The following is a 21,677-nucleotide window of genomic DNA, read 5'->3' as shown; positions in this document are numbered from 1 at the left end:
TTGCGAGATACAAACACAATTGTGAGAAAAAAAGTCAGAATTGCGAGAGACAAACACAATTGTGAGAAAAAAAGTCAGAATTGCGAGATACAAACACAATTCTGCCTTTTTTTCTCACAATTGTGAGATATAAACTTGCAATTGCGAGTTATAAAGTCCAGTTCTGAGGAGAAAAAAAGACTGATATGTTCTCAGAATTGAGAGTTTATATCTCACAATTCTGACTTAACTCGCATTTGCGAGTTTGTATTACACAATTCTGACTTCATTTCTCAGAATTGTGAGTTTATATCACGCAATTCTGAGAAAAAAAGTCTGAATTGTGAGTTTGTGTCAGGCAGTTCTGAGGAAAAAAAATCAGAATTGCAAGATGTAAACTAACAATTGTGAGAAAAAAAGTCAGAATTGTGAGATAAAAAGTCACAATTACATTTTTTATTTATTTAACTTTTTTTATTATTATTCAGTGGTGGAAACGAGCTTTCATAGTATATGTATCATTCTCATGATACATACTTTTTTGTAGCATTAATTATACTATGTACAGTAGCCTTTTATGGATTATCTTCTAAAATATGCAGTAGTAAGCTAGAGTACACGAAGTAAGATGTATCCCACAATGCAGTGCATGCAACCTTCGACATTGCCTTCTTGACTCATTATTTGACCTGAAAGCGAAGACAATTTTACACAAAATTGCATTAAAAGGCAAAAAACCCAATTGCCTTTATTTGAAATGTTTATTGCATATTGTTTCACATACTGTTTTTTTATATATACTACCGTTCAAAAAGTTTGGGGTCGGAAAGATTTTTAATGGGTTTTTTTTGGGGGGGGTTTAAGATGCTTATTATAAAATGCTCAAGAAGATGCTCAAATAAATGCAAGGCAGCATCAAAAATACTGTAAAAACTATTATAATGTGAACTATTATTTAATATTGAAAATATTTATTTAATATTCATATTTACAATATATTTAAACCAACAGCCAACAGTTTTTTATTATTTTAATGTATTTTATGTATTTTATGCGTCTACTCCTGTGATGATAAAGCTGGATTTTCAGCACCCATTACGTCAGTCTTTAGAAATCATTCTAATATGCTGATTTGGTGTATAAGAAACTTAAAAAAATAGCATTTATTTGCTTTTATAAAATTATAATCAATTTTAATTAATTGAATGTCTGCTTGCTAAATAAAATTATTAATTTCATTTAAAAAACTGACTCTGAACTGAATCTTACTTACTCCAAAACTTTTAAACGGTATTATAGAGAATATATAAATTATATACACAAATAATAGATTATAGTAAGCAGAATATGCTATAGGCCAGGGTTCCTCAAATCTTGCCCTGGAGGGCCAATGTGCTACAGAGTTTAGCTCCAACCCTGATCAAACTCACCTGCCTGTGATTTTCTAATGATCCTGAAGACATTGATTAGCATGCTCAGGTGTGTTTGATTAGGGTTAGAGATAAACTCTGCAGAAAGTGGATCTCGTGGGCCAGATTTGAGGATCCCTGTTAGAGCGAAGCATGCACGGTCAGCTTTCGAGCAGCTGATTGTCATCACTGCGAGCTCTCGCTGCGTATGCTCCGCTCTCGCCTGGCTGCGTTTGATGAGAGCGGCCAGGCTTGCGATCCCGGTGGCAGCAGTCCCGCTGTTGCCGAGGCACAGCGCAGACTGTTGTCATAGGGATCGCAGGTGGATTTAGCGGAGGAATCCGAGACGGGCTCGTTCTTTTCTCGGTCCACACCCGCTAGAGCTGTGTGCATTGAATTGATTTAATACACGAGTTTCACAGTTTGAGTTGAATTACTGAAATAAATGAACTTTTCCATGACATTCTAATTTATTGAGATGCACCTGTATTTAATGAGTTGAGCTGAATGTACAGTACATGAACACCACCACCAAGTCGTAATTATGAGTGGGAAACATGGATGTCACATAGCTTTTGCTCTAAGGAGGCGCATGACGCAGGAGTAATCCAATAACAGTCGTTTATTATAATCCACAAAGCAAACACAAGGAATCGAGGAGCTGGGGTGGTACAACGTGTAGACCAAAATAATAACCGACCAGGACAGAATGGGGAGAATTTATACAAACGCAAGAGAGAGATTAATGACATAATAGAATGAACACAGGTGATCAGAAATTAACTAATCAGGACAACCAAGGAAAACCAGGTCATGGGGAGCGAAGCAAAACACAATGGAAACACAGAACAGGCAGACATGTTACAGAAAGACAAAACTAAAGTTCATAACCCTGACAGTTCGCCCCCTCCCAGAAGGCACGTCCTCGCGCCTATAAACAATTCAACAAAGGAGGGAGGGTGGGGGTTCAGGAGGCGGGCGTGGGTTAGACAAGGGGCAGGCAATGGGAAAGGGGCATAATTCATAAGGCCATGGTGGAGTAGAAGGAGGGAGGAGCCCAGAGCCAGATGGAGATCCAGAGGCCAGCCAGGATAGTGGTCCATGGTGGAGTCGACGGCGGGAGGAGCCATGGTGGAGAAAGGGCCGAAAAAAAATGGTGGATGGTTGACGACTGACCAAGGCGGTGTCGGAGGGACAAGGAAACCCGGTGGAACCAGTGGGATGATGGGCCACGGTGGAGACGCAGGAGACATAGGAGACTCAGGAGCACTGGGTATTACCTCCCCAAACCAGTCTATTAAGTCCTCTTGAAAAATGTCATCCATCAGTTCCTCATAATGTCCAGAAACCAGTTGCAGCTCACCCTCAGTGGCGGGAGTGTGGGCGGGGCTTCCCTCTAAGCCCTCGATCTCCACCAGTACTCCCTCGGGGATGGGCGATGTTCAGCTCACGCACATGGTCAGACGATTCTTGAGGCTCAGGCTCTGGGGCGATGATCGGCTCAGTCGGGGGTTTATGTGCTGGCTCACATGTCGCGGCAGGCTCAGGTGATTGCTCCGTGCAGGGGGTTGATGGCTGGCTGGTCTCTGGGTTTGGAGTGGGGCTGGTGAAGTCCTCCTCAGCGGGGCAGACAGTGAATAAAGGTCCATTATTCACCAGCACCCACTCCACAAGTGCGGCGAAATCCTCTTTTGAACCGTTCGCTGGCAGCCGTGCCTTACACCACTCGCTCAGGCTGGTGTAGTAAAAGACGCAAAGCGAGCGGTCAAGAAAGTAAGTAAGGCACGCCAGATCTAAAAAGTCCCTGGTGTGGTCCTCCAGCGAATTGTCCTTCTGCTCCAGGCAAAGGAGTTGGACGGCTGGCAGATCCATTCCGGGAGAGGGGAGAGAAACAAAATCAAAAAACCGAAATGAAAGAAAACGTTGTGTAGCTATACTCAATATGAGGGTCAGTTATTCTGTCACGTAGCTGTGCTTTAAGGAGGTGCACGACGCAGGAATAATCCAATGACAGTCTTTTATTACAATCCACAAAGCAAACACAAGGAATTGAGGAGCTGGGGTAGCACAACGTGTAGACCAATATAATAACCGTACAGGAATGGGGAGAATTTATACAAACGCAAGAGAGAGACTAATGACATAATAGAATGAATACAGTTGAACAGAAATGAACTAATCAGGGCAACCAAGGAAAGCTAGGTCACGCGGAGCGAAGCAAAACACAATGGAAACACAGAACAGGCAGACATGTTACAGAAAGGCAAAACTAAAGTTCATAACCCTGACAATGGAATTTTCTTTAAAGGGGTCATATGATGCGATTTCATTTTTTCCTTACTCTTTGGAGTGTTACAAGCTCTTGGTGCATAAAGAAGATCTGTAAATTTGCAAAGACTAAAGTTTCAAATCCAAAGAGATATTCTTTATAAAAGTTAAGAGTCAGCCACACCTACCTAAAACGGCTGGTTCGAACATGCCCCCACATATTATCTACCTCACTATGTGGGAATATTTGCATAATGCCGCCCAAATGTTCACGCAACGTAAAAAGACTGTATAAGTCATTATAATCAGTAATTATGTCCCCACTGGATGCAACAAATGCCTAGTTTGTAATGGGTTTTAATGTTGTTGTGTCGTCGCTCCGGCTGGGACACGCCATCACAGTATGGTAACATTTCCTCTGGCCAATCAGAGCACACCTCGCTTTTTCAGACCGATGAGCTTTGTAAAAATCGACGCGTTTCAGAAAGGCGGGGCATAGAGGAGAAACAATAATGTACAGTATGTGGAAAATAATGTGTTTTTTTAACTTTAAACCGCATAAACACATTTCATTACACCAAATAATGTTCTTTTTAGCAGCATCATATGACCCCTTTAAGAGTGTGTCAGTGAGAAAACACGTCAAACATGCGGCGTCTGTCTAAATATATAATTTATAATATAATAAAAAATAATTAAATATGTAATAAATTATTTTATTTATAGTATTTTCCACTTACAATGAAACTACATTTTAAAAAATGACAAAACACAGTAATACTGTGTTATTTGTATAACTTTTTTTTTTCTTGTTGTTTGGCTGTGTTTGGAAGCAGGCACATTCTCTCCCATGTTGATTGACAGCCCATTGCCCCAGGTTTACTCTCAAATAGGCGTCAGATCTCTGGCAAAGGGGAATTGAATGGACAGAAGCCTGTTCTCAACTCTACAGCAGCCCATCTGCAGGGGAGAGTGGCTTTTCTATGGCTCGTGCCGCTTATGCTTTGGGTGGGTAAACAGTGTTGGTGCTTCTCTTTCAGGAGATTATCAGATAAAGAATGGGGAGGAGGACACACAAGCACAATCAGATAACACTCCTCCACTCAAGCAGCCGTTCCTTCCCTCCCTCACTAAGAGAAAGGATCCACATCATCTGTGGAAACCGAAATAGAGGTTGGCAGCTACCTTTGATTAAACAGAGCAGGAGAGTAACAGTTGGTTTCTACAATAAAACAAGGATGCAGTTTATTTCCACAGTGTTGTTTTAGCTGATCGCTATATTGCTACAGATTAAATGTCTTTGAATTTCAGAGGATTCAGAAAGTTTGTATAGAGTTGAAGACACTGGCTTCATTCACGCAGGCAGTGTATTGGTCTAATTCTTGATTTGTTCACACAGAGGTTTACAGGCAGTGTTTTGTCAACTAAATTACTGACAAAAATGTGACAAGTGTGTTGTGTTGTTGTTGTTGTTGTTTTTATCAATGAGGGCAAAGGCAACATGGAAAATGTGAGGGGAAAAGTCTAGTAAAATATGATTATTGCAAATTTGATCCTGGACCACAAAACCAGTCTTAAGTCGCACCGGTATATTTGTAGCGATAGCGATAGCCAACAATACATTGTATGGGTCAAACTTAGTGATTTTTCTTTTATGCCAAAAATCATTAGAATATTAAGTAAAGATCATGTTCCATTAAAATATATTATTGCAAATTTGATCCTGGACCACAAAACCAGTCTTAAGTCGCACCGGTATATTTGTAGCGATAGCGATAGCCAACAATACATTGTATGGGTCAAACTTAGTGATTTTTCTTTTATGCCAAAAATCATTAGAATATTAAGTAAAGATCATGTTCCATTAAAATATTTTGTAAATTTCCTACTGTGAACATATCAGAATGTAATTTGATTATTAGTAATGATGATAAGAATGATTAGTAATATGCATTGCAAAAAAATTCATTTGGAAAACTTTAAAGGCAATTTTCTCAATATTTAGATTTTTTTGCACCCTCAGATTCCAGATTTTCAAATAGTTGTATCTCAGCCAAATATTGTCCTATCCTAACAAACCATACATCAATGGAAAGCTCAGATGATGTATAACCATCTGATTGACCCTTATGACTGGTTTTGTGGTCCATGTTCACAAATAATCCAGTCATCGTCAAAACTATGCTTCTGCAAAAGTGAATGAAGTTACAGCACATGCTGGTTTCTGTAATGTTCTATTTCCATCTAAAACTTGGGCAATGAATAACTAAAGTGTGACAATTTTACGGCAATGCGATAGTGTACTCACAATGATATTTCAGAAGTTCACATTTTTACATTTTTCACATGTTGTTATTGTTAAATCTATATAGGTTTAAATTAATTTAGAAAATGTTTGAATATTTTCCCTAATTTTGTTCTTTCTTGTCAACGGAAATTTTATTTTGTGGACTAACAGTGGATGCCATTTTCAGTCAAATTAATTAGAATGAATATGGCATTATAAAATATCTGTAAGGCAAACTATGACTAATAAACTTGCAATATTGTAAAAATTGTTCTGTTTACAGGAGTGAATTGAATGCTTTCAAAGACTGTATCTATACAAAGATGGTTCACTCATATTTTTGTGATAGGGAGAATGTGCAACCAACAATATGGCAAAACAAGTCCCGCCTTCTAAATAAAATGCTGCGTTCAAGTCCTCCTGGGACATTCGTACTTACAAGCTAGTAAGTCGTGTTTACAATGTTAGGTGAGTTCAAGTCACTTTTGTCGGCACAAGATGGCGGTGTACCTTCTTTTAATAAATTACACAAAGATACAGCAAGGTTTCTTAACTCTGCTTATAGAAAATTAAGAGCAAAGAATGTACATCAGGTGTGTTTTGCGTTTTTATTATTATTTTTTAATTAATTTATGAAGCCACTTTAAACTGTATTGTATAAAAACTTGTTATTAATTGTTATATTATAATCCTGTCATATTTAAACAGTTTATTTTTTGTAAATAAAAAATCCTGACAATGTTACTGCTTAGTATTGTGGAATATTGTTGCATCCATCGATTCCGGCATGTTTCTCATTGACACGCCCCCAACTTGTACAGATCGTTGCTTAAAGAAAATCCGAAATCCAACACTGTTCATCAATGAGAACAAAGGCAACATGGGAAATGTGAGTAAAATGTTTAGTAACATGGCAGATTGTCTAGGCGTGGCGGATTGTAAACTCTGAAGTAAACGCCCACTGCAATGACTGGCTAACAGTTGTGCATATTTGACAGCCTACATCCTTCATAGATTGATGCTGCTGTGATTTAGGTTCAAAAAACATAAATACTCAGGACATATCAAACAATCTGTAATAACAGACAAAGCAATAGTGATCACGTAATAAACATGCTTGTGTGGTGCGACATTACTGTCGGATCCAATATAGTCGGAACAGCATCATCTTTTAGTTTCAATCTTTCTGAAAATCCTGCATCAAATTGTGTCTTGTGTCTAGTCGGTAAAATGAAGTGAACAAAGGACCAAGTTCTTACTAGTTCTAGTTTAGTTCATCAATAAAGTTTAGCATTTGGTTTCTGCATAGATCTATGTTTGCCGCTCTTGTCATTTACACTACATGTGCGAATCGGTGGGCGGGGCTAAACAGGCAGCGATGTAGAAGCAGGCGTGGATCTTCTTCTGCGAAGGCGGTGTTTAGCCACACTATTACATCATAAAGTGGCACATTCCAAAACCTGTTGTTTTTGGCAGACTGGCTTCAATAAAAGCTGTTTTTAGACTAACAATAAAGTTTTGAGTTCTGAAACTTACAGGATGTTTTTATAGCACAACAATTTCTTATATGTCAAAAGATCAGGGGAATTTTGATTTCTCAGTTCATGACCCCTTTAAAATGTTTTTCAGACTAGGACAAACATGATTCTTTGGGAACCCAAAATGATTCTTTATTTTCTTATTATAATTAACAAAACGTTATTTAATAAACGAGTCCAACATCATTCAAGCCATCAAATTAACTACAGCAAATGGATTTTATGCTACAGTATAATATACACTCTCAAAATTCAGTTGTGACAACTAAAAATTTAGACAACTAAAGTGGCTTCCTTTAGATTTTGCACTATGACACAACATTCTGCTGTGTGAATATGGACACAGAGTGATAATGTAGATGGCAGAACCCAGGTCCTGTTTCCACACCATTCCCTTCTTTGATAAACCATTATATTTGATTTCTGCCAATGAATCTCTTTTGCTATTCAATTCTCTTGTGTGTTCTCACTCTTTCTACCACTACCCTAGTGCTGTAATGTAATCTTTCTCATTCCTTCTTTTTTCATCCTACATTACTTTAGCGCATCTGCTGGTTCAACGTCTGATCTGAATTCTCAGTGTAGATGTTGAGCAGCATGTGTAATGTGTGAAATGTTAAAGAAAGACAGGTTGCACAGAACCTTTGCAATAAATTTGCATGCTAACTAGCCATACCTTGACCCTTTGACCCCAATCTAATCACACAAAGATTAGCCAATCACAACAGAGATCATTTATAATGTCTTAAAGGTATGATATAATGGTCGTGCAACTAAATTGCAATTGTTTTTGCTCTAAGAAACATTCACTAACATTATAAGTTGACTTGTAATGCTACAGAAGTGTAGCTTAAATGTCTTGCTTCATAACCTACAGTCTCATACTGCCAGGAACCACGTGTCTGTGTTCCAAAATAGGAGTGAATATGTCATAATAGTGATGGGTGTCCTCTGCGATCACACACACACAGTGACCCACATAAGTGCTCACAGGAGGGTGAAAATGACAGAGAAATAAATCAGCCGTTTACACCAGATCAATCCACAAATCAATCAGTCTCTCCTGTAAAGGTAACTGAGGTACAATCCAATCTTTTCTGAAGGGGTTCAGACTCATGTTTGTGTGTATGTATGTGTATGTTTTTTCCAAGAGAAGTCATCTTCAATGAGATTCAGTTCTGTAAATGCCACCGTCTCTGTCCATGTATGAATATCAGAGTGAATGGGGGATCACAGAGCGAAATATCACCCATACTAAATATAAGCCAATCTAATCATAGAGGGGTGAGAGTGATTAAACTGCCCACCTATTAGTTCTGTGTAGCACAAAGCTGCTTCTGATAGAATATGTTCATTTATGTTAGGATGAAGAGGGCTGAGACATTAAAAATATGTTGGCAGACTGCAAACCCACAGGCTGTTCACCGAACTGATTTATTGTACCAAAAGAAATGGCAGTTTTTGTTGTGAAGCAGTTTTAACATGACTAATGTAGACTTTTGTTTTAATTAATAGTTCAATAGTTTTAAATCAGTTATAAACTGTACTTTTTAATTTACTGCATTAGCAGAGAGAAGTTTATTTCATATGCAAGCAAACATGGACAAACTGAATCAGATTCTAATTGAATGCTTATTGAATCTGAATTGTATTGCATTTAATCTGAAAATCTGTATTGACTCCCAGGCCTAGCATTTTTTTGTATTGTTTTCAGACATATGCCAGTGAAATGATTAGTACTTAATATTTTTGGATGGTCAAAAGTCTATGGATCTTTTCATTTTTCTACAACGCTCATGGATCCAGTTTATTATAATGGCGAAATACACTCTTAAAAGGTACTTAAATGAACAAAAAGAGTTATTGGTCACAATACATGTCAATCAGACAATCTCTTCCTTGTCTAAGTGGATGATTATCTGATCAGAATAAGCTGCAGTGATGAGGACCATGATTTTTTTAAGTTTGGCTAGATGAGACTGTATTGTTGGAGGCAATAATATCTTGCACATTAGGTATTCTGCTCTTAGCCACTATTGTTGGATGGAGTCTGGTATTTGCATAAATGTTGATCTCCAGAGACTGTGAGCATTTGAAAATGAAGGAATTCTATTCAGAGAAGAATTGAGAGCAATTGGGTGCAGAGGAGATTTCATTGAAAGTACTGTTACATAAAGCTTCAGAGCAGGTTTACGTCTAAAATGTTCTTAAAAGTTATTTAAGGATAACAGTTATTAACAATGCAATTTAGCTGAAGTAGAGCTTTTTGTGGAGCGGTGATGTTGTTGATTGTTGAAGGCCAACTCTGGTTCCCTTGATAAAAAAGCCAATAGGATTTTTCAATTGACTTTTGGACTAATAAATAAATAAATACATAAAAATAAATAAATAAATCCCTGAAAGTTTCAGTTTGCATGAGTGTGAGTACAAACACAACAAGGCTCTAAAAGAGAACTGGTGAATAGATGAGTTTACCTGTTTGGCATGATGACATTTAATGTCCTCAGCAACCTCTGTAGTCCCACTGATCCACTTGTTAACAACCACCTTTTTCCAGAACCATAAAAGCTTAAAAAGTAAATGAGTAATAAGTAGGGTATTACTGATGTATTTTATGTTGTAGAATAAAATGTAAAAAAAATATCTTGAGCCACAGACCTTATTTCAGGCATTTAACCAAAAACCCATTTACAAAACCCATTGATTTTTGGACGGTGGAATTGGAAGTGCTAAAATGCTTACTTGTTTCTGTGATTTGGAGCTCATTCCTGCAGCACTCTTTTAGTAAGATCCACACTCCAGCCCAGTAGGTGGCGATAATGAACCTATTATTAGTTTTTGAACCACAAAAATGAAAAAGAAGATGACTATATTGTTAAAAGTATTTCATGGATATTGAATACTGATGAATAATGTGGAGTTTTGTAGTATTCTAAATGAAAGTTTGGGATAAGCATGTTCATTATCTTTGGTAGAATCAATGAATGTGATGAAGGAATACAAACAAACACTTTCCTATTTTCTTTTAAATCTTTCTGTCATCTTTTCTTCTCAAAGTTTTCTCCATAGGTGGGTCCCAAACCCCTCCATTACAGACAGCTTGCCAAACACATCTACATTTTTTTCACAAGCCTCTGCAGAGAGTGAAATGAGAATACCGTTTATTGAATGCTTCCTTCCTGTTCATGCCACTTTGAAAGAATGCACTTCAGACTGCAAACTGCATTATTTTTTAAACATCAACAGCAAGATTTCAAATATTTATTGAGGCTATTAAACAACAGCTCACATATCTTCTCAATGTACATGTCAATTGTACGTTGAATGGTTCAGTTGATCTATATATCGATAATATTTATGGATATTGGTTATCTGAATGAAGTCAGTTTTTATATCCTATTTCATTTCTTTTTTACAGATCCCGACTTTAAAGATGTAGGAGTCCCCAAACCTCTTCCCTGTGGGTATTATTCATTCGTCTATAAGCATCCTCCATATGAATACATCTAATGGCTTTCCATTTTTTGTAATTTGTCTTCTTTTGTTGCCTCCGCTGCAGTTTGTGAATTCGAGATGGGAGGACCTGAAGGCATCATTGAATCGCAGCAGATCACCAAAGACGGCAAAGCCTTGCAGACTGAGGCAGTGGACTGCAAGTGGTACATCCGTGCCCCTCCTCGCTCCAAGGTCAGTCCCCCGCAGTCATCCCCTGTCCAAACTTCCCCCGCTCTGTCTAATAACACCCAAGTTGTTTCCCTGTTGTCGTTCTGTTACCCAGCCTGCCACATTTCTGACATATGACAGCTTGTGTCTGCCTCAAGCTGTCCAGTTACCACCTAACACGCTTCAGTGTTTGGCTTCCTGTTTTGCAGTCGTTTGCATTATGCGGCCATTGCGAAAAACATCTCGGGGCGGATATGTATGCGGTTAGGTGGAATTCTGTTGAGGATAAAAATGTGGCAGCTTTTGGTTGTGTGATATACTGCAGAATGAGCTCTCAAAGGGCTACCATTGTTTTTATAGCAGATGAGAATCAAAGAGAATGTGTCCATGTGGAAAAGGTCAGACAGTCCCGTTTATTTGGGGTGAGATTTGTTTTTTAATTGGAGCACTGTTGTCAGGAAGCAGTTTACAGCTGCCCTGGTCGGATTATTTACACCTGCGCCAAATACTGGCTAATGTTTTCTTTTCTCTTGTCTTTTTCCATTTTGAGGTGCAGTAAAAAAAAAAAACATCTTGGACTGCTCATTTTTTCTCTTTTATTATGTTGTTTTTTATTCCAAATGGGAAAAAAATAAATGCACCCTCATTAGGATAATCACGTGCACATGAAGCATTGAACAGAGTTATTTTTGCCACTTTATAGGCCTTGAACTATTAAATACACACACACTTGTACGTGTCAAAATGCCCGTCTTTGCAAGTATCCTCATTACACAGTATCCACAGTAATTTAGGTCTTAAGTGAAAGCAAACAGCTGAGAAAGAAAACACATGTAACAGTATGATGGATCTGGGCAGCTCTTAAAGTGACAGCAGTCTAATATTCCTGCTGTCTGTCATTCAGGTTATTCAAACAACAAATGAGAGAAAATCTCTCACTGCTCTTGAATAAATCACTTTTGTAACTTTAATAAGAAGAAATAGATATTTAATTTACACAGTAAAGAATATGCCGTGTTTTATACATTTGATTACTTTATAAAATCTATGTAGCATTTCTTATTTATTTGTTCTAGTGTTGTTGTTTTTGGTCCTATTGCTTGTAATTCGTTTCCTATTCTTATTTAATCACTGACTGTTTTCTTGTCTTCAGTGAACTTAAGGTTTCTGCTTTTTTTTCCTTTTTTTCTTTAGGCTAGTATTAGTTTTTTGTGATATTGAGACTGGTGACAAGAATGATGAAATTCCTATGGTATCAAAATTTTGATTTCATAAAGACCTTATTAAAAGCAAAAATAACTATGTTGTGATATATATGATTACTGCAAAATAAAATTACACATATCGTGATATAAGATTTTGGCCATAACGCCCACCCCAGTCACATATTCTTGTATACTATTCTAAACTGTATAATTGGACAATTGTCCCATGCAACTGATTGTCTATATACACTATGTTCAGAAGTTTGAGGTTGGAGATTTTTAAATGTTTTTGAAAAAAGTAAAAACTGTAATATTGTGAAATATTATTATGATTTAAAATTACTGTTTCATATTTTGATAATAATACATTTTAAAAAATGTATCCGCATTTCTCATACTCAAAGCGCTAATACATTAATACAGTATATTTGATAGTTTGCAATATTTTAAATATTTTCAGCAGCCATTACTCCGGTCTTTAGAAGTCGTTCTAATATGCTTTGGAGCTCAATAAACATTTCTTAATATTGTCAATGTTCTTCTTATCAACAGTTACACTGCTTAATATTTTTGTGGAAACCATGATCCATTTTTTGTCACTTTTTCTGAATGTATTGTGTCTTTGCTAAATAAGACTATTCCTTCCTTTCCTTCTTTCTTTCTTTTTAATGTTCCCCGCATGTTAGACAAAAAGAAGAAAGTATTTTAGCATCAAAAACTCTAAAACATTTTAGCTGTAACAGATGGATTTGCTTAGAGTTATTAAGTTATCTGTGGAACCGATCAGATATGACTAAACACAATAAATTGCCTCCATTTCCTTAGATAGTGACAGTGTCGACTGGAGAGCAAAAATCTGTATTATGCCATGGCTCTGTGATAATATTTGTGTTTAATGTGATTTATTGCTTCAAAAACTGATTTTTGTTCTATCTGATGTCCTTCCAAAGGCACAAATCAAAAGCATATGCCCTTGTACTTTTCACAGCGATTAGTTTCACACAGCTATTCAAGCATTTGTATCATCCACCAGCACTGCTCAAAGGAGACTGAAAACTTCAGCACTGAGACTCATGATTGCATTTGTGTGAATTTGTATATAGCGCTTATTATGACGACCTTTTCTCCTCCAGCTACTTCACAGAGTGTTGCCTGATATACCAGTATTTATACAGCAGACTGTGAGTAATCATAACGCTCAAGATGGCAGAATATGGAATGATCTAGTTTAATCTGATTATAGATATGAATCTAGTTTGAAATATAGATTTTATAAAATATTTTATATACACTACTATTCAAAAGTTTGGGGTCAGTACAATTATTATTAATATTATTTTTTATTAATACTTACTCAGCAAGGATGCAATAAATCGATCAAAATGTCAGTAAATAATTTTTTTATGTAACAAAAGATTTCTATTCCATATAAAAATCCTTTCTATTCTCCAAAATATTATGGAAAAATTTTTTTGTTTAATATTTGTTTTCAACATTGGTTTTCAAGAACATTTGATATTATCAAATCAGCATATTAAAATGATTTCTGAAGGATCATGTGACACAAAACTAAGCTAAAAATGCAGTTTTGCCATGAAATTAAATTACATTTGAAAATATATTGAATATTGAAAACAATTATTTTAAACTGTAAAAATATTTCCTTTTTTCCAATCAAATAAATGCACATTTTGCGAGCATAAGAGATTTACCAAAAAAAAAAAAAAAAAAAAGTTTTAAACAATACTGTATATTTTTATAATGTAATAATGGTTTATGTATTTTTACAAAAATGTTTTTAAAGATATATTTCAAGTTAACAGTCAAACTGTTTTTTATATCATAAATTATTAATTAATAATAGTATTACTATTTCTGGGAGTTAAACTAGATTACATTTTACAACCTGAAATACCCTTGCTTTATACAAAGGTTAAATTATCTTAAAAATCAATAAGAAACTTATTAACATTTATACACAGTATTGGGGAGCTCTATTATAATATATTAGCCAAACTACTTATTGTATGCCTCATAGTTATATTATTGTATCCCTATGAGTGAACCAGCTGGCCTTAAAAGGACTTTTGTCCTGCTGTTCTTATCATAATGTGTATATGTAGTCACCAAACAAGTGCTATATTCTCTGTTTCATTGAAATGATTTTCTGTAGCAGCTCTGATACAGTGTCATGTTTATCTGGCCCTGAAATCTCACAGGAATGATTGTTTGAAGTGCAGATGGTGGGGAAAGCGCCGTGCCTTCCTACTACTAACACCAGCTACTGTTGCTCAAATGACTTTCCTAGCCACATCTCTCACAGGTCTTCATATATCTCATCCAATTAAGTCCACAAGCGTATAACCTCCCAGACATGTACATCTCATCTTGCTGTTTCTTATTTGATTTACTGTCTGATAGGAAAAGAAAAGGGGGTGTGGTCTTTTACATCATCGTGTTTGCAGAAATTCATCCAAATGATAAATTCTGAGCTGCAACCATTCCTGATTTTTCTCTCTGCTCTGGTGGGAACATCAGTGGATGCAGGCTACAAATAAGTCAGTGCAGAGGGGGATGTGAACAGCACCTCAAACACATCCACATGCCCTGAAGAGACAGCAGTCCCCAACTGGCCAGAGGTTGACGTCTCGATGTCAGGCAGCCCTGACTAATTTATTCCAGAGGAGCGGTAGAAGGGGGAAAAAGCTGATTTATTGAGATACAATAACTCTGCTGGGTAATTAGAGTGTATTTGAAGAGTCAAGCCGGCTTCTGGAGTCTGGAGGGGCTTGTTTCAGATGGAGGGGTGAAGGAGGTTTCTATTCATAATCATTTTCACTGATTCACAATGTCTAAGGTCAAGTAAAGTATTCGGGATCCTCTTGTTTGGCTTTCAGTGGGACAAGATACAATTATTACATTTTTTACATGCAACATTTTTAAATTTTCTGAAGAAATGTGAGTGCCATTTTCATCTATCTGCAGTATATATACACACACATGCAGTATAGGCTATATATAAAATGGGTATAACATTTTTTATTATTATTTATCATTAGATATTTTACAGTAAATATTTTCTAAAGACTGGTGATAAATCAAGATTAATTGACCATTTTTTACTACCTATAGTATTTAAAAAAATATTGCTATAAATTTGTATACAGTTCTTCAATTGTTTTGTTTTGTTTTGTCTTGTGGAAACCATGTGTCCAATCACTTCTTAGAAAATCACAAATAGACCTATTATTCAGTTAGTAGCACAGATGGTGTTGGATGAGTTGTGTGTCAAATTTTGGGTGGAAAATATAAAAATTATGCGGAAAAGCAAGCACCACTAATTAGAGTGCAAAGATAAGACTGTGTAATCTAAGGCCAGCCCAATTATTTTGATTAAATATTTGATTTTGTCACATTATATATTCCTCGACCTTAGGGTTTATAGACCTCAGGGCAGTGTTAGCGATTGGCTACTCAGTTGTCAGTGGATGTACTTTCAGGATCAGTTTCTGGATTTTGCTTTCAGCTGCCCTAAGGTTGCTAGATTATTAGACGATTCTGTCTTAATAACCAGTCGGGTTTCTTAATGCTTTATATAATCAATTCTGTCTAATTACCGTCTCGCACATTCCTCATATTCCGCCTAGTAAATTGTGCCTAACAAGTTCTAACAAGCTGGCACATACTGTAGCAAGTTTCTTATTATCTTCATGTGATTTTCTGAAGGAATTGGAAAGCCTCATACTGTATGTTTCATTTTTTTACATGTGAGTCAATAAGTGGGGTTTTATGTACAGTGTGGGTATAAGTGACGCCCCCTGTTTTGCTGATGATGAGAGATTGTACACACCGCAGCAGTCCAGAAAGACTGCGGTGTCACTAGTTCTTTACTTATATTGCAGGTGTGAGCATATTGTGTGGCGGCAAGGACAAACTGACCAACATTGCTGGAATGGCACACTGATCGGACCCCTATAAAAATGGAAATGTGCTGAACGCAATGCTATTATAGTGAGAAAATTTACTGAGCTGTTGAGTAACACATGAGCCTTTGCTCACTGGATGAACTAGGTTGCTTCATTTACTTGTCATAATGGAATACCAAATGCTCATTAAATGTAAAATCACCTCAACTCTAACCGCTGGGAGAAGAACACTATATTTGGAAGTTTTGATTCTGTCAAATCTGTCAAATAGTGTTACTTGGTTTATTATGATGAGAGTCATTCAAGCAGTGTATTTATAGGAAAAGTACAACTCCAAATTCAGATTTATTCACCCTGATGTCATACCGAAACTGACTGACTTTCTGTGGAACACAAATAGACATTTTGAAGAATGGTCTCCAATGAATGGGGATTGGAGATTTAAAGCTACAAAAAGGATGCAAAACCATCATAAAGGTATCATAAAAGCTGCTCGTTTGCATCTTCTGAAGTCATGTGATCTCAATCTACAGGTTCATTCAAAAGATCTTCCATTTCATGCTGACTTTTAATATTATTGGAATTTAATGCAGAAATCATACAGAAAACACTGTTTTTGGCATTTTAACAGCTACAGTCCTCGTTCACTTTCCTTATATTTAAAAATTGGCCAGGATATTCTTCAAAAAATCATATTTTGTGTTCCACTGAAGACCGTATCAGTGAGTCGATAACTGAATGATTCATTCAGACTGGTTTTGTGAACTCAATCAACTGATTCATTGAAAAGCTCCAAATAAGGTGTTTACAACTTGAAGGATTCTTGCTACTTCTATCATGAATTTTGGTCTGTTCCTTATGTAAAGTTATTATATACCTTGAAGTCACAATGTAAAGGAAGTAGCAACAGATCTTTTCTTCTGTATTGTGATGCATATCCATTATTTAAATAGGAAATGTAGGACAGGGACTTGGTTATATCATATGAATCAGTTGTTGATTGGATGTAGGCAGATCTGAATGTGAGCCTACAGTTGACTATTGGCGCTTTTCCACTGCATGGTATGGCATGGTACGGCTCGGTATGATTCACTTTTGGGGGGTTTTCCACTGGGTACAGTACCTGGTATCTGGTACTTTTTTTTAGTACCACCTCGTTTGAGGTTCCAAGTGAACCGTTCCGTTACCAAACCGTGGCGTGTAAACTCTGCTGATCACGGATTGGCCGGAGAGAATCGTCACTACCTGCGTCACTGAACTTGCGACACAAACACAACACAACCGCTAGATTTAAATCAGCACAGCCAGCGAAGGATCGAACGCAACGGTTTTGAACAAGCGCACCTTTTTTAACAACCAAAAGTGGCTGTTTCGTTGTCTGTTGAGGAAGTACAGACGTTCCTCTTGTTGATAGCAGAGGAGCGGATCCAGCGAGAGCTTGATGGGGCGACACGGAATGAAAAAGTTTTTCAGGAGTCGCGGTAATAGAGGCGGCGCAACTATAACGACATGTGAATAATCCCGCCCACTCTAAAGCATTACTGAACTGCAGTGGAAACGCAAACCGAGCCGAGCCGTGCCGGGTCATACCACACAGTGGAAAAGCACCATAAAAGAAAAGGCTCACAATGCATTTAGAAAAATGAAATGAAAATTCCAATTCATGCCAACTTTAATTAGTATTTATTATTTATTCTGCCATTCAAAAGTTTATTTGATTAAATTCATTTAATAAATGCATTTTTTGTGAAATGTGATCCTGGACCACAAAACCAGTCATAAGGGTCAATTTTGTGAAATTGAGATTTGTACATCATCTGAAAGCTGGATTAAAAAAAAAATGAAAATCTGGAATCGTGAGGGTGAAAAAAAAAAATCTAAATATTGAGAAAATCGCCTTTAAAGTTGTCCAAATTAAATCCTTTGCAATGCATATTACTAATCAAAAATTAGGTTTAAATATATTTACAAAATATCTTCATGGAACATCCTAATGATTTTTGGCATAAAAGAAAAATCTATAATTTTGACCCATACAATGACTATTGCTACAATTATACCCGTGCTACTTATGACTGGTTTTGTGGTCCAGAGTCACAAATATTATGACAATATAAAATAATTGTTTATGATTTAAATATATTTTAAAATGTAATTTATTCCTGTGATGCGAAACTGAATTTTCAGCATCACTACTCCAGTCTTCAATATTGCATGATCTGTCAGAAATCATTCTAATATGCTGATTTTGTGCTCAATGAACATTTCTTAATATTTTTGTGGAAAATATTATACATTTTTCAGGATACTTTGCTCAATTGAAAGTTCAAAAGAACAGCAGTTATTTCAAATAGAAATCTTTTGTAGCATTTCTACTATTTCTTTTGACCAATTTAATGCATGCTTAAAAAAAATTAAAAAAAAACTTTGCCGAAATATCATGGTTTCCACAGAAGTATTAAGCAGCACCAATATTTTCAACATTGGTAATAATAAGAAAAGTTTCCTGACCAAACCAGCATATTACAATGATATAAATAATATGTGATATTTATGGAAACCCATTTCTGTCACTAAATTAAAAAAAAAAAATGTAATTTCGAGATTTTATCTCACAATTCTGACTTCAGAATTGTGCGATACAAACTTTTTCTTAGAATTGTGAGATATAAATTCACGGTTCTGACTTTTTTCTCAGAATTGTCAGAATAACGGGATATAAACTCGCAATTGTGAGAAATAAAGACAGAATTGAAAGATAAAAACTCGCAATACGAGTTTATATCTCACAATTCTGACTCTTTTTTTCTCAGTATTTTGAGATATAAAATCGCAATTTTGAGTTATAAAGTCCAATTCTGAGGGGGAAACAAGACTGATATGTTTTCAGAATTGCGAGTTTATATATCACAATTCTGACTTAATAACTCGCAATTGTGTTAAAAAGTCAGAATTGCAAGATGTAAATTCTCAGTTCTGAGAAAAAGAAGTCACAATTGCAAGATATGAACTCACAATTCTGAGAAAAGGTCAGAATTGTGAGTTTATATCTTGCAATTCTGAGGGGGGGTTTTCTCGCAACTGCGAGTTTATATCATGCAATTCTGAGAAATATATTTCCCCTTTGGTTTTGGGTTGAAATAAGACCTACGCTGTAGACATATCTTGACAATTTTCATGAAGCCCACCTCACCCCACAGCAAGGTTGGGTTTACACTCTTGTGTACATGTTTGTAGAAAATTTGACAAGCACTGACATCTTACACTTCAGCACTCATTCCCTGTTTTATGAACAATCGCTTATAAAACACACTCTCTCACTCTCATTTGCACCAGCACATTCATACCTGACAGAACGCTAAACCGAGCAGGACTGGAAAAATGAAAACAGCTCATCCATGTGTCCATTAAAGGTAAACGGGCCATCTATTTAGCTGGTCACGTCATGCCAGTGATTTGAGCCGCAATCACACTATAAATCTTGCATAACCCTGCTGACTAAATTGGTTTATACTGGTTTATGCAGGTTGGGAGCTGGTGGACCCACACAGCCATCAACAGAAACTGAAGTTTAAAGGAATAGTTCACCCAAAAATGAAAATTGTCACCATTTTCTTCCCCCTCATGTTGTTTAGTCTGTTCCTGGCCTGGTTATACAAGATTTTATCCCCACTTCTGTAAGCATCCTCTTTGGCGTGACGAAGCTGTTTGAGTTTCCCAGTAAACCACGGTTTATCATTATTAAATGATAAGAATGTCCTGGTAGGAATGCACATATCTTCACAGAAACTGATATATGAAGTTACACTCTCTGTGAGCTCGTCCAGATCGGTGGCTGCAGCTTCAAAGATATATATATATATATATAGTATTATTATTATTATTTTTATTTATTTATTTTTTATTCAAGAATTTTCAAACTGCGGATTGGGGACCCCAGGGGGATGGAAGGGCTGGCGATGTTACTGTGTGTACTTAAAGGTGCAATAGGTGATTGTCTTCAGAAACATTTTTTGTTATGCTGAACTAAAATATTTATTTAAATAAAATATAAAATTTTTACATATTTTCAATTTGTTTAACGTGTACTTATTAATAAAATATTTTTTTTTACATTTACCAAATTTAGTAATTTTATTCTATTGACAACATTTATTTTCTATTTTATTGAAATATTTTTTTAAATAAAATATAACAAATACATTTAAATGTATTAAAATATTTGTAATTTCTTTCATTTTGGAAGCATGTAATTTTGTATGTTATTTTATTATCGCAATATAATTTTTCAGTTCTCAAAAAAAAACATTCGATTATAAAATAATAATAATAATAATAATAAATTAAATTAAATTAAAATAAATACAATTTAAAATGTGTTTTAGGGCTGACAAAGTTAATGTGTGAATGTGTGAATTAATTAAATATATTTAACCTATTTTTGTATTTTTTATATTTTTAATTTCTTTAGTATTTAATTGCTTTTTGTATTTTTATTATTTTAAGTTATCATAATATATTTTTTGCATTTTTTTTATATTCATATTGACCCAATTTGATTGTTTTATACTGTCGACAGACGGTTTAACAGTAACTAAAAACTATAGTTTTTTAAATAAAATGTATTAAATATATTTAAATATTTGAATTTTTTAAGTATATATTACTTTTATTATCACAATATTTTTTCTCACATAATATTAATAATTATTTTTGAATACATGTAAAATATATGGCTTTTTTATTTCTTGCAAGGCAGTCATTATATTTGAGGGTCCTTGATTTCGAAAATTTAGAAAACCCCTGGCGTCAGGAATAGCAAATGAGCAATTTTGTACCCAATTCCAGACTACAGCACAGCAGCACAGCTTCCACTTGCTCTGATTGATTGCGGTGCTTTAATGGACATTAGTGTGCTTTTAAAAGAGAGCGGCGGATGTCCTGAAGCATGCGGGAGAAGAATGGTTGAGGGAATGAGTCTGTGGTTTGGTGCTGAGGCCCTTGAGGATGCAGAAAACACAAAATGCTCTTTCTGAGACAGAAAGAGGCAGCTGCGCACCTGCGTCAGTCTCGTGAATGGCGATAGGTGGATTTGTGTAGGAGCCCAGTGTCCTTTGTGCAGCCCTATCCAGTGAATGAACACAGGATGTGTGGTTGCCCGGGTAACACCCCTGCATAACTTGTTCAGACACTTACTTATGCACTGCCTCTCTCCCTCTGGTTTGTTCGACTCAGCAGCTGAACGGGGGAAACCTCCGTCCTCTGAAAAGGGTCTTGCCCAATACCTTTAAATTAATTAAACTGAATTAATTTATTTAAAATTAAAATTAATTAATTCACACACTGCAAAAAAATTAATTAATTAATTAATTAATTACAAAAATTTTATATATATATATATA

At 35.9% G+C, this 21,677-nt stretch overlaps 1 protein-coding gene across 1 annotated transcript in view; it reads left to right on the top strand.

Moving 5' to 3' along the window:
- The window catches only part of LOC107589957 (neuropilin and tolloid-like protein 1), a 98,521-nt gene that overhangs the window by 64,105 nt on the left and 12,739 nt on the right, over nucleotides 1–21,677 (top strand). Inside the window, exons 5-7 of the mRNA XM_016278549.1 lie at nucleotides 10,900–10,941; nucleotides 11,041–11,168; nucleotides 11,260–11,407. Coding sequence (XP_016134035.1) covers nucleotides 10,900–10,941; nucleotides 11,041–11,168; nucleotides 11,260–11,407 — 318 coding nt within the window. The remainder of the gene's footprint in view (nucleotides 1–10,899; nucleotides 10,942–11,040; nucleotides 11,169–11,259; nucleotides 11,408–21,677) is intronic.

This window comes from Sinocyclocheilus grahami, unplaced genomic scaffold (genome assembly GCF_001515645.1).
Source record: "Sinocyclocheilus grahami isolate Dianchi unplaced genomic scaffold, SAMN03320097.WGS_v1.1 scaffold122.1, whole genome shotgun sequence".
NCBI classification, from domain to species: domain Eukaryota; kingdom Metazoa; phylum Chordata; class Actinopteri; order Cypriniformes; family Cyprinidae; genus Sinocyclocheilus; species Sinocyclocheilus grahami.
Note: the sequence above shows the minus strand (reverse complement) of the source record. Positions and strands in the feature narration are given on the sequence as shown.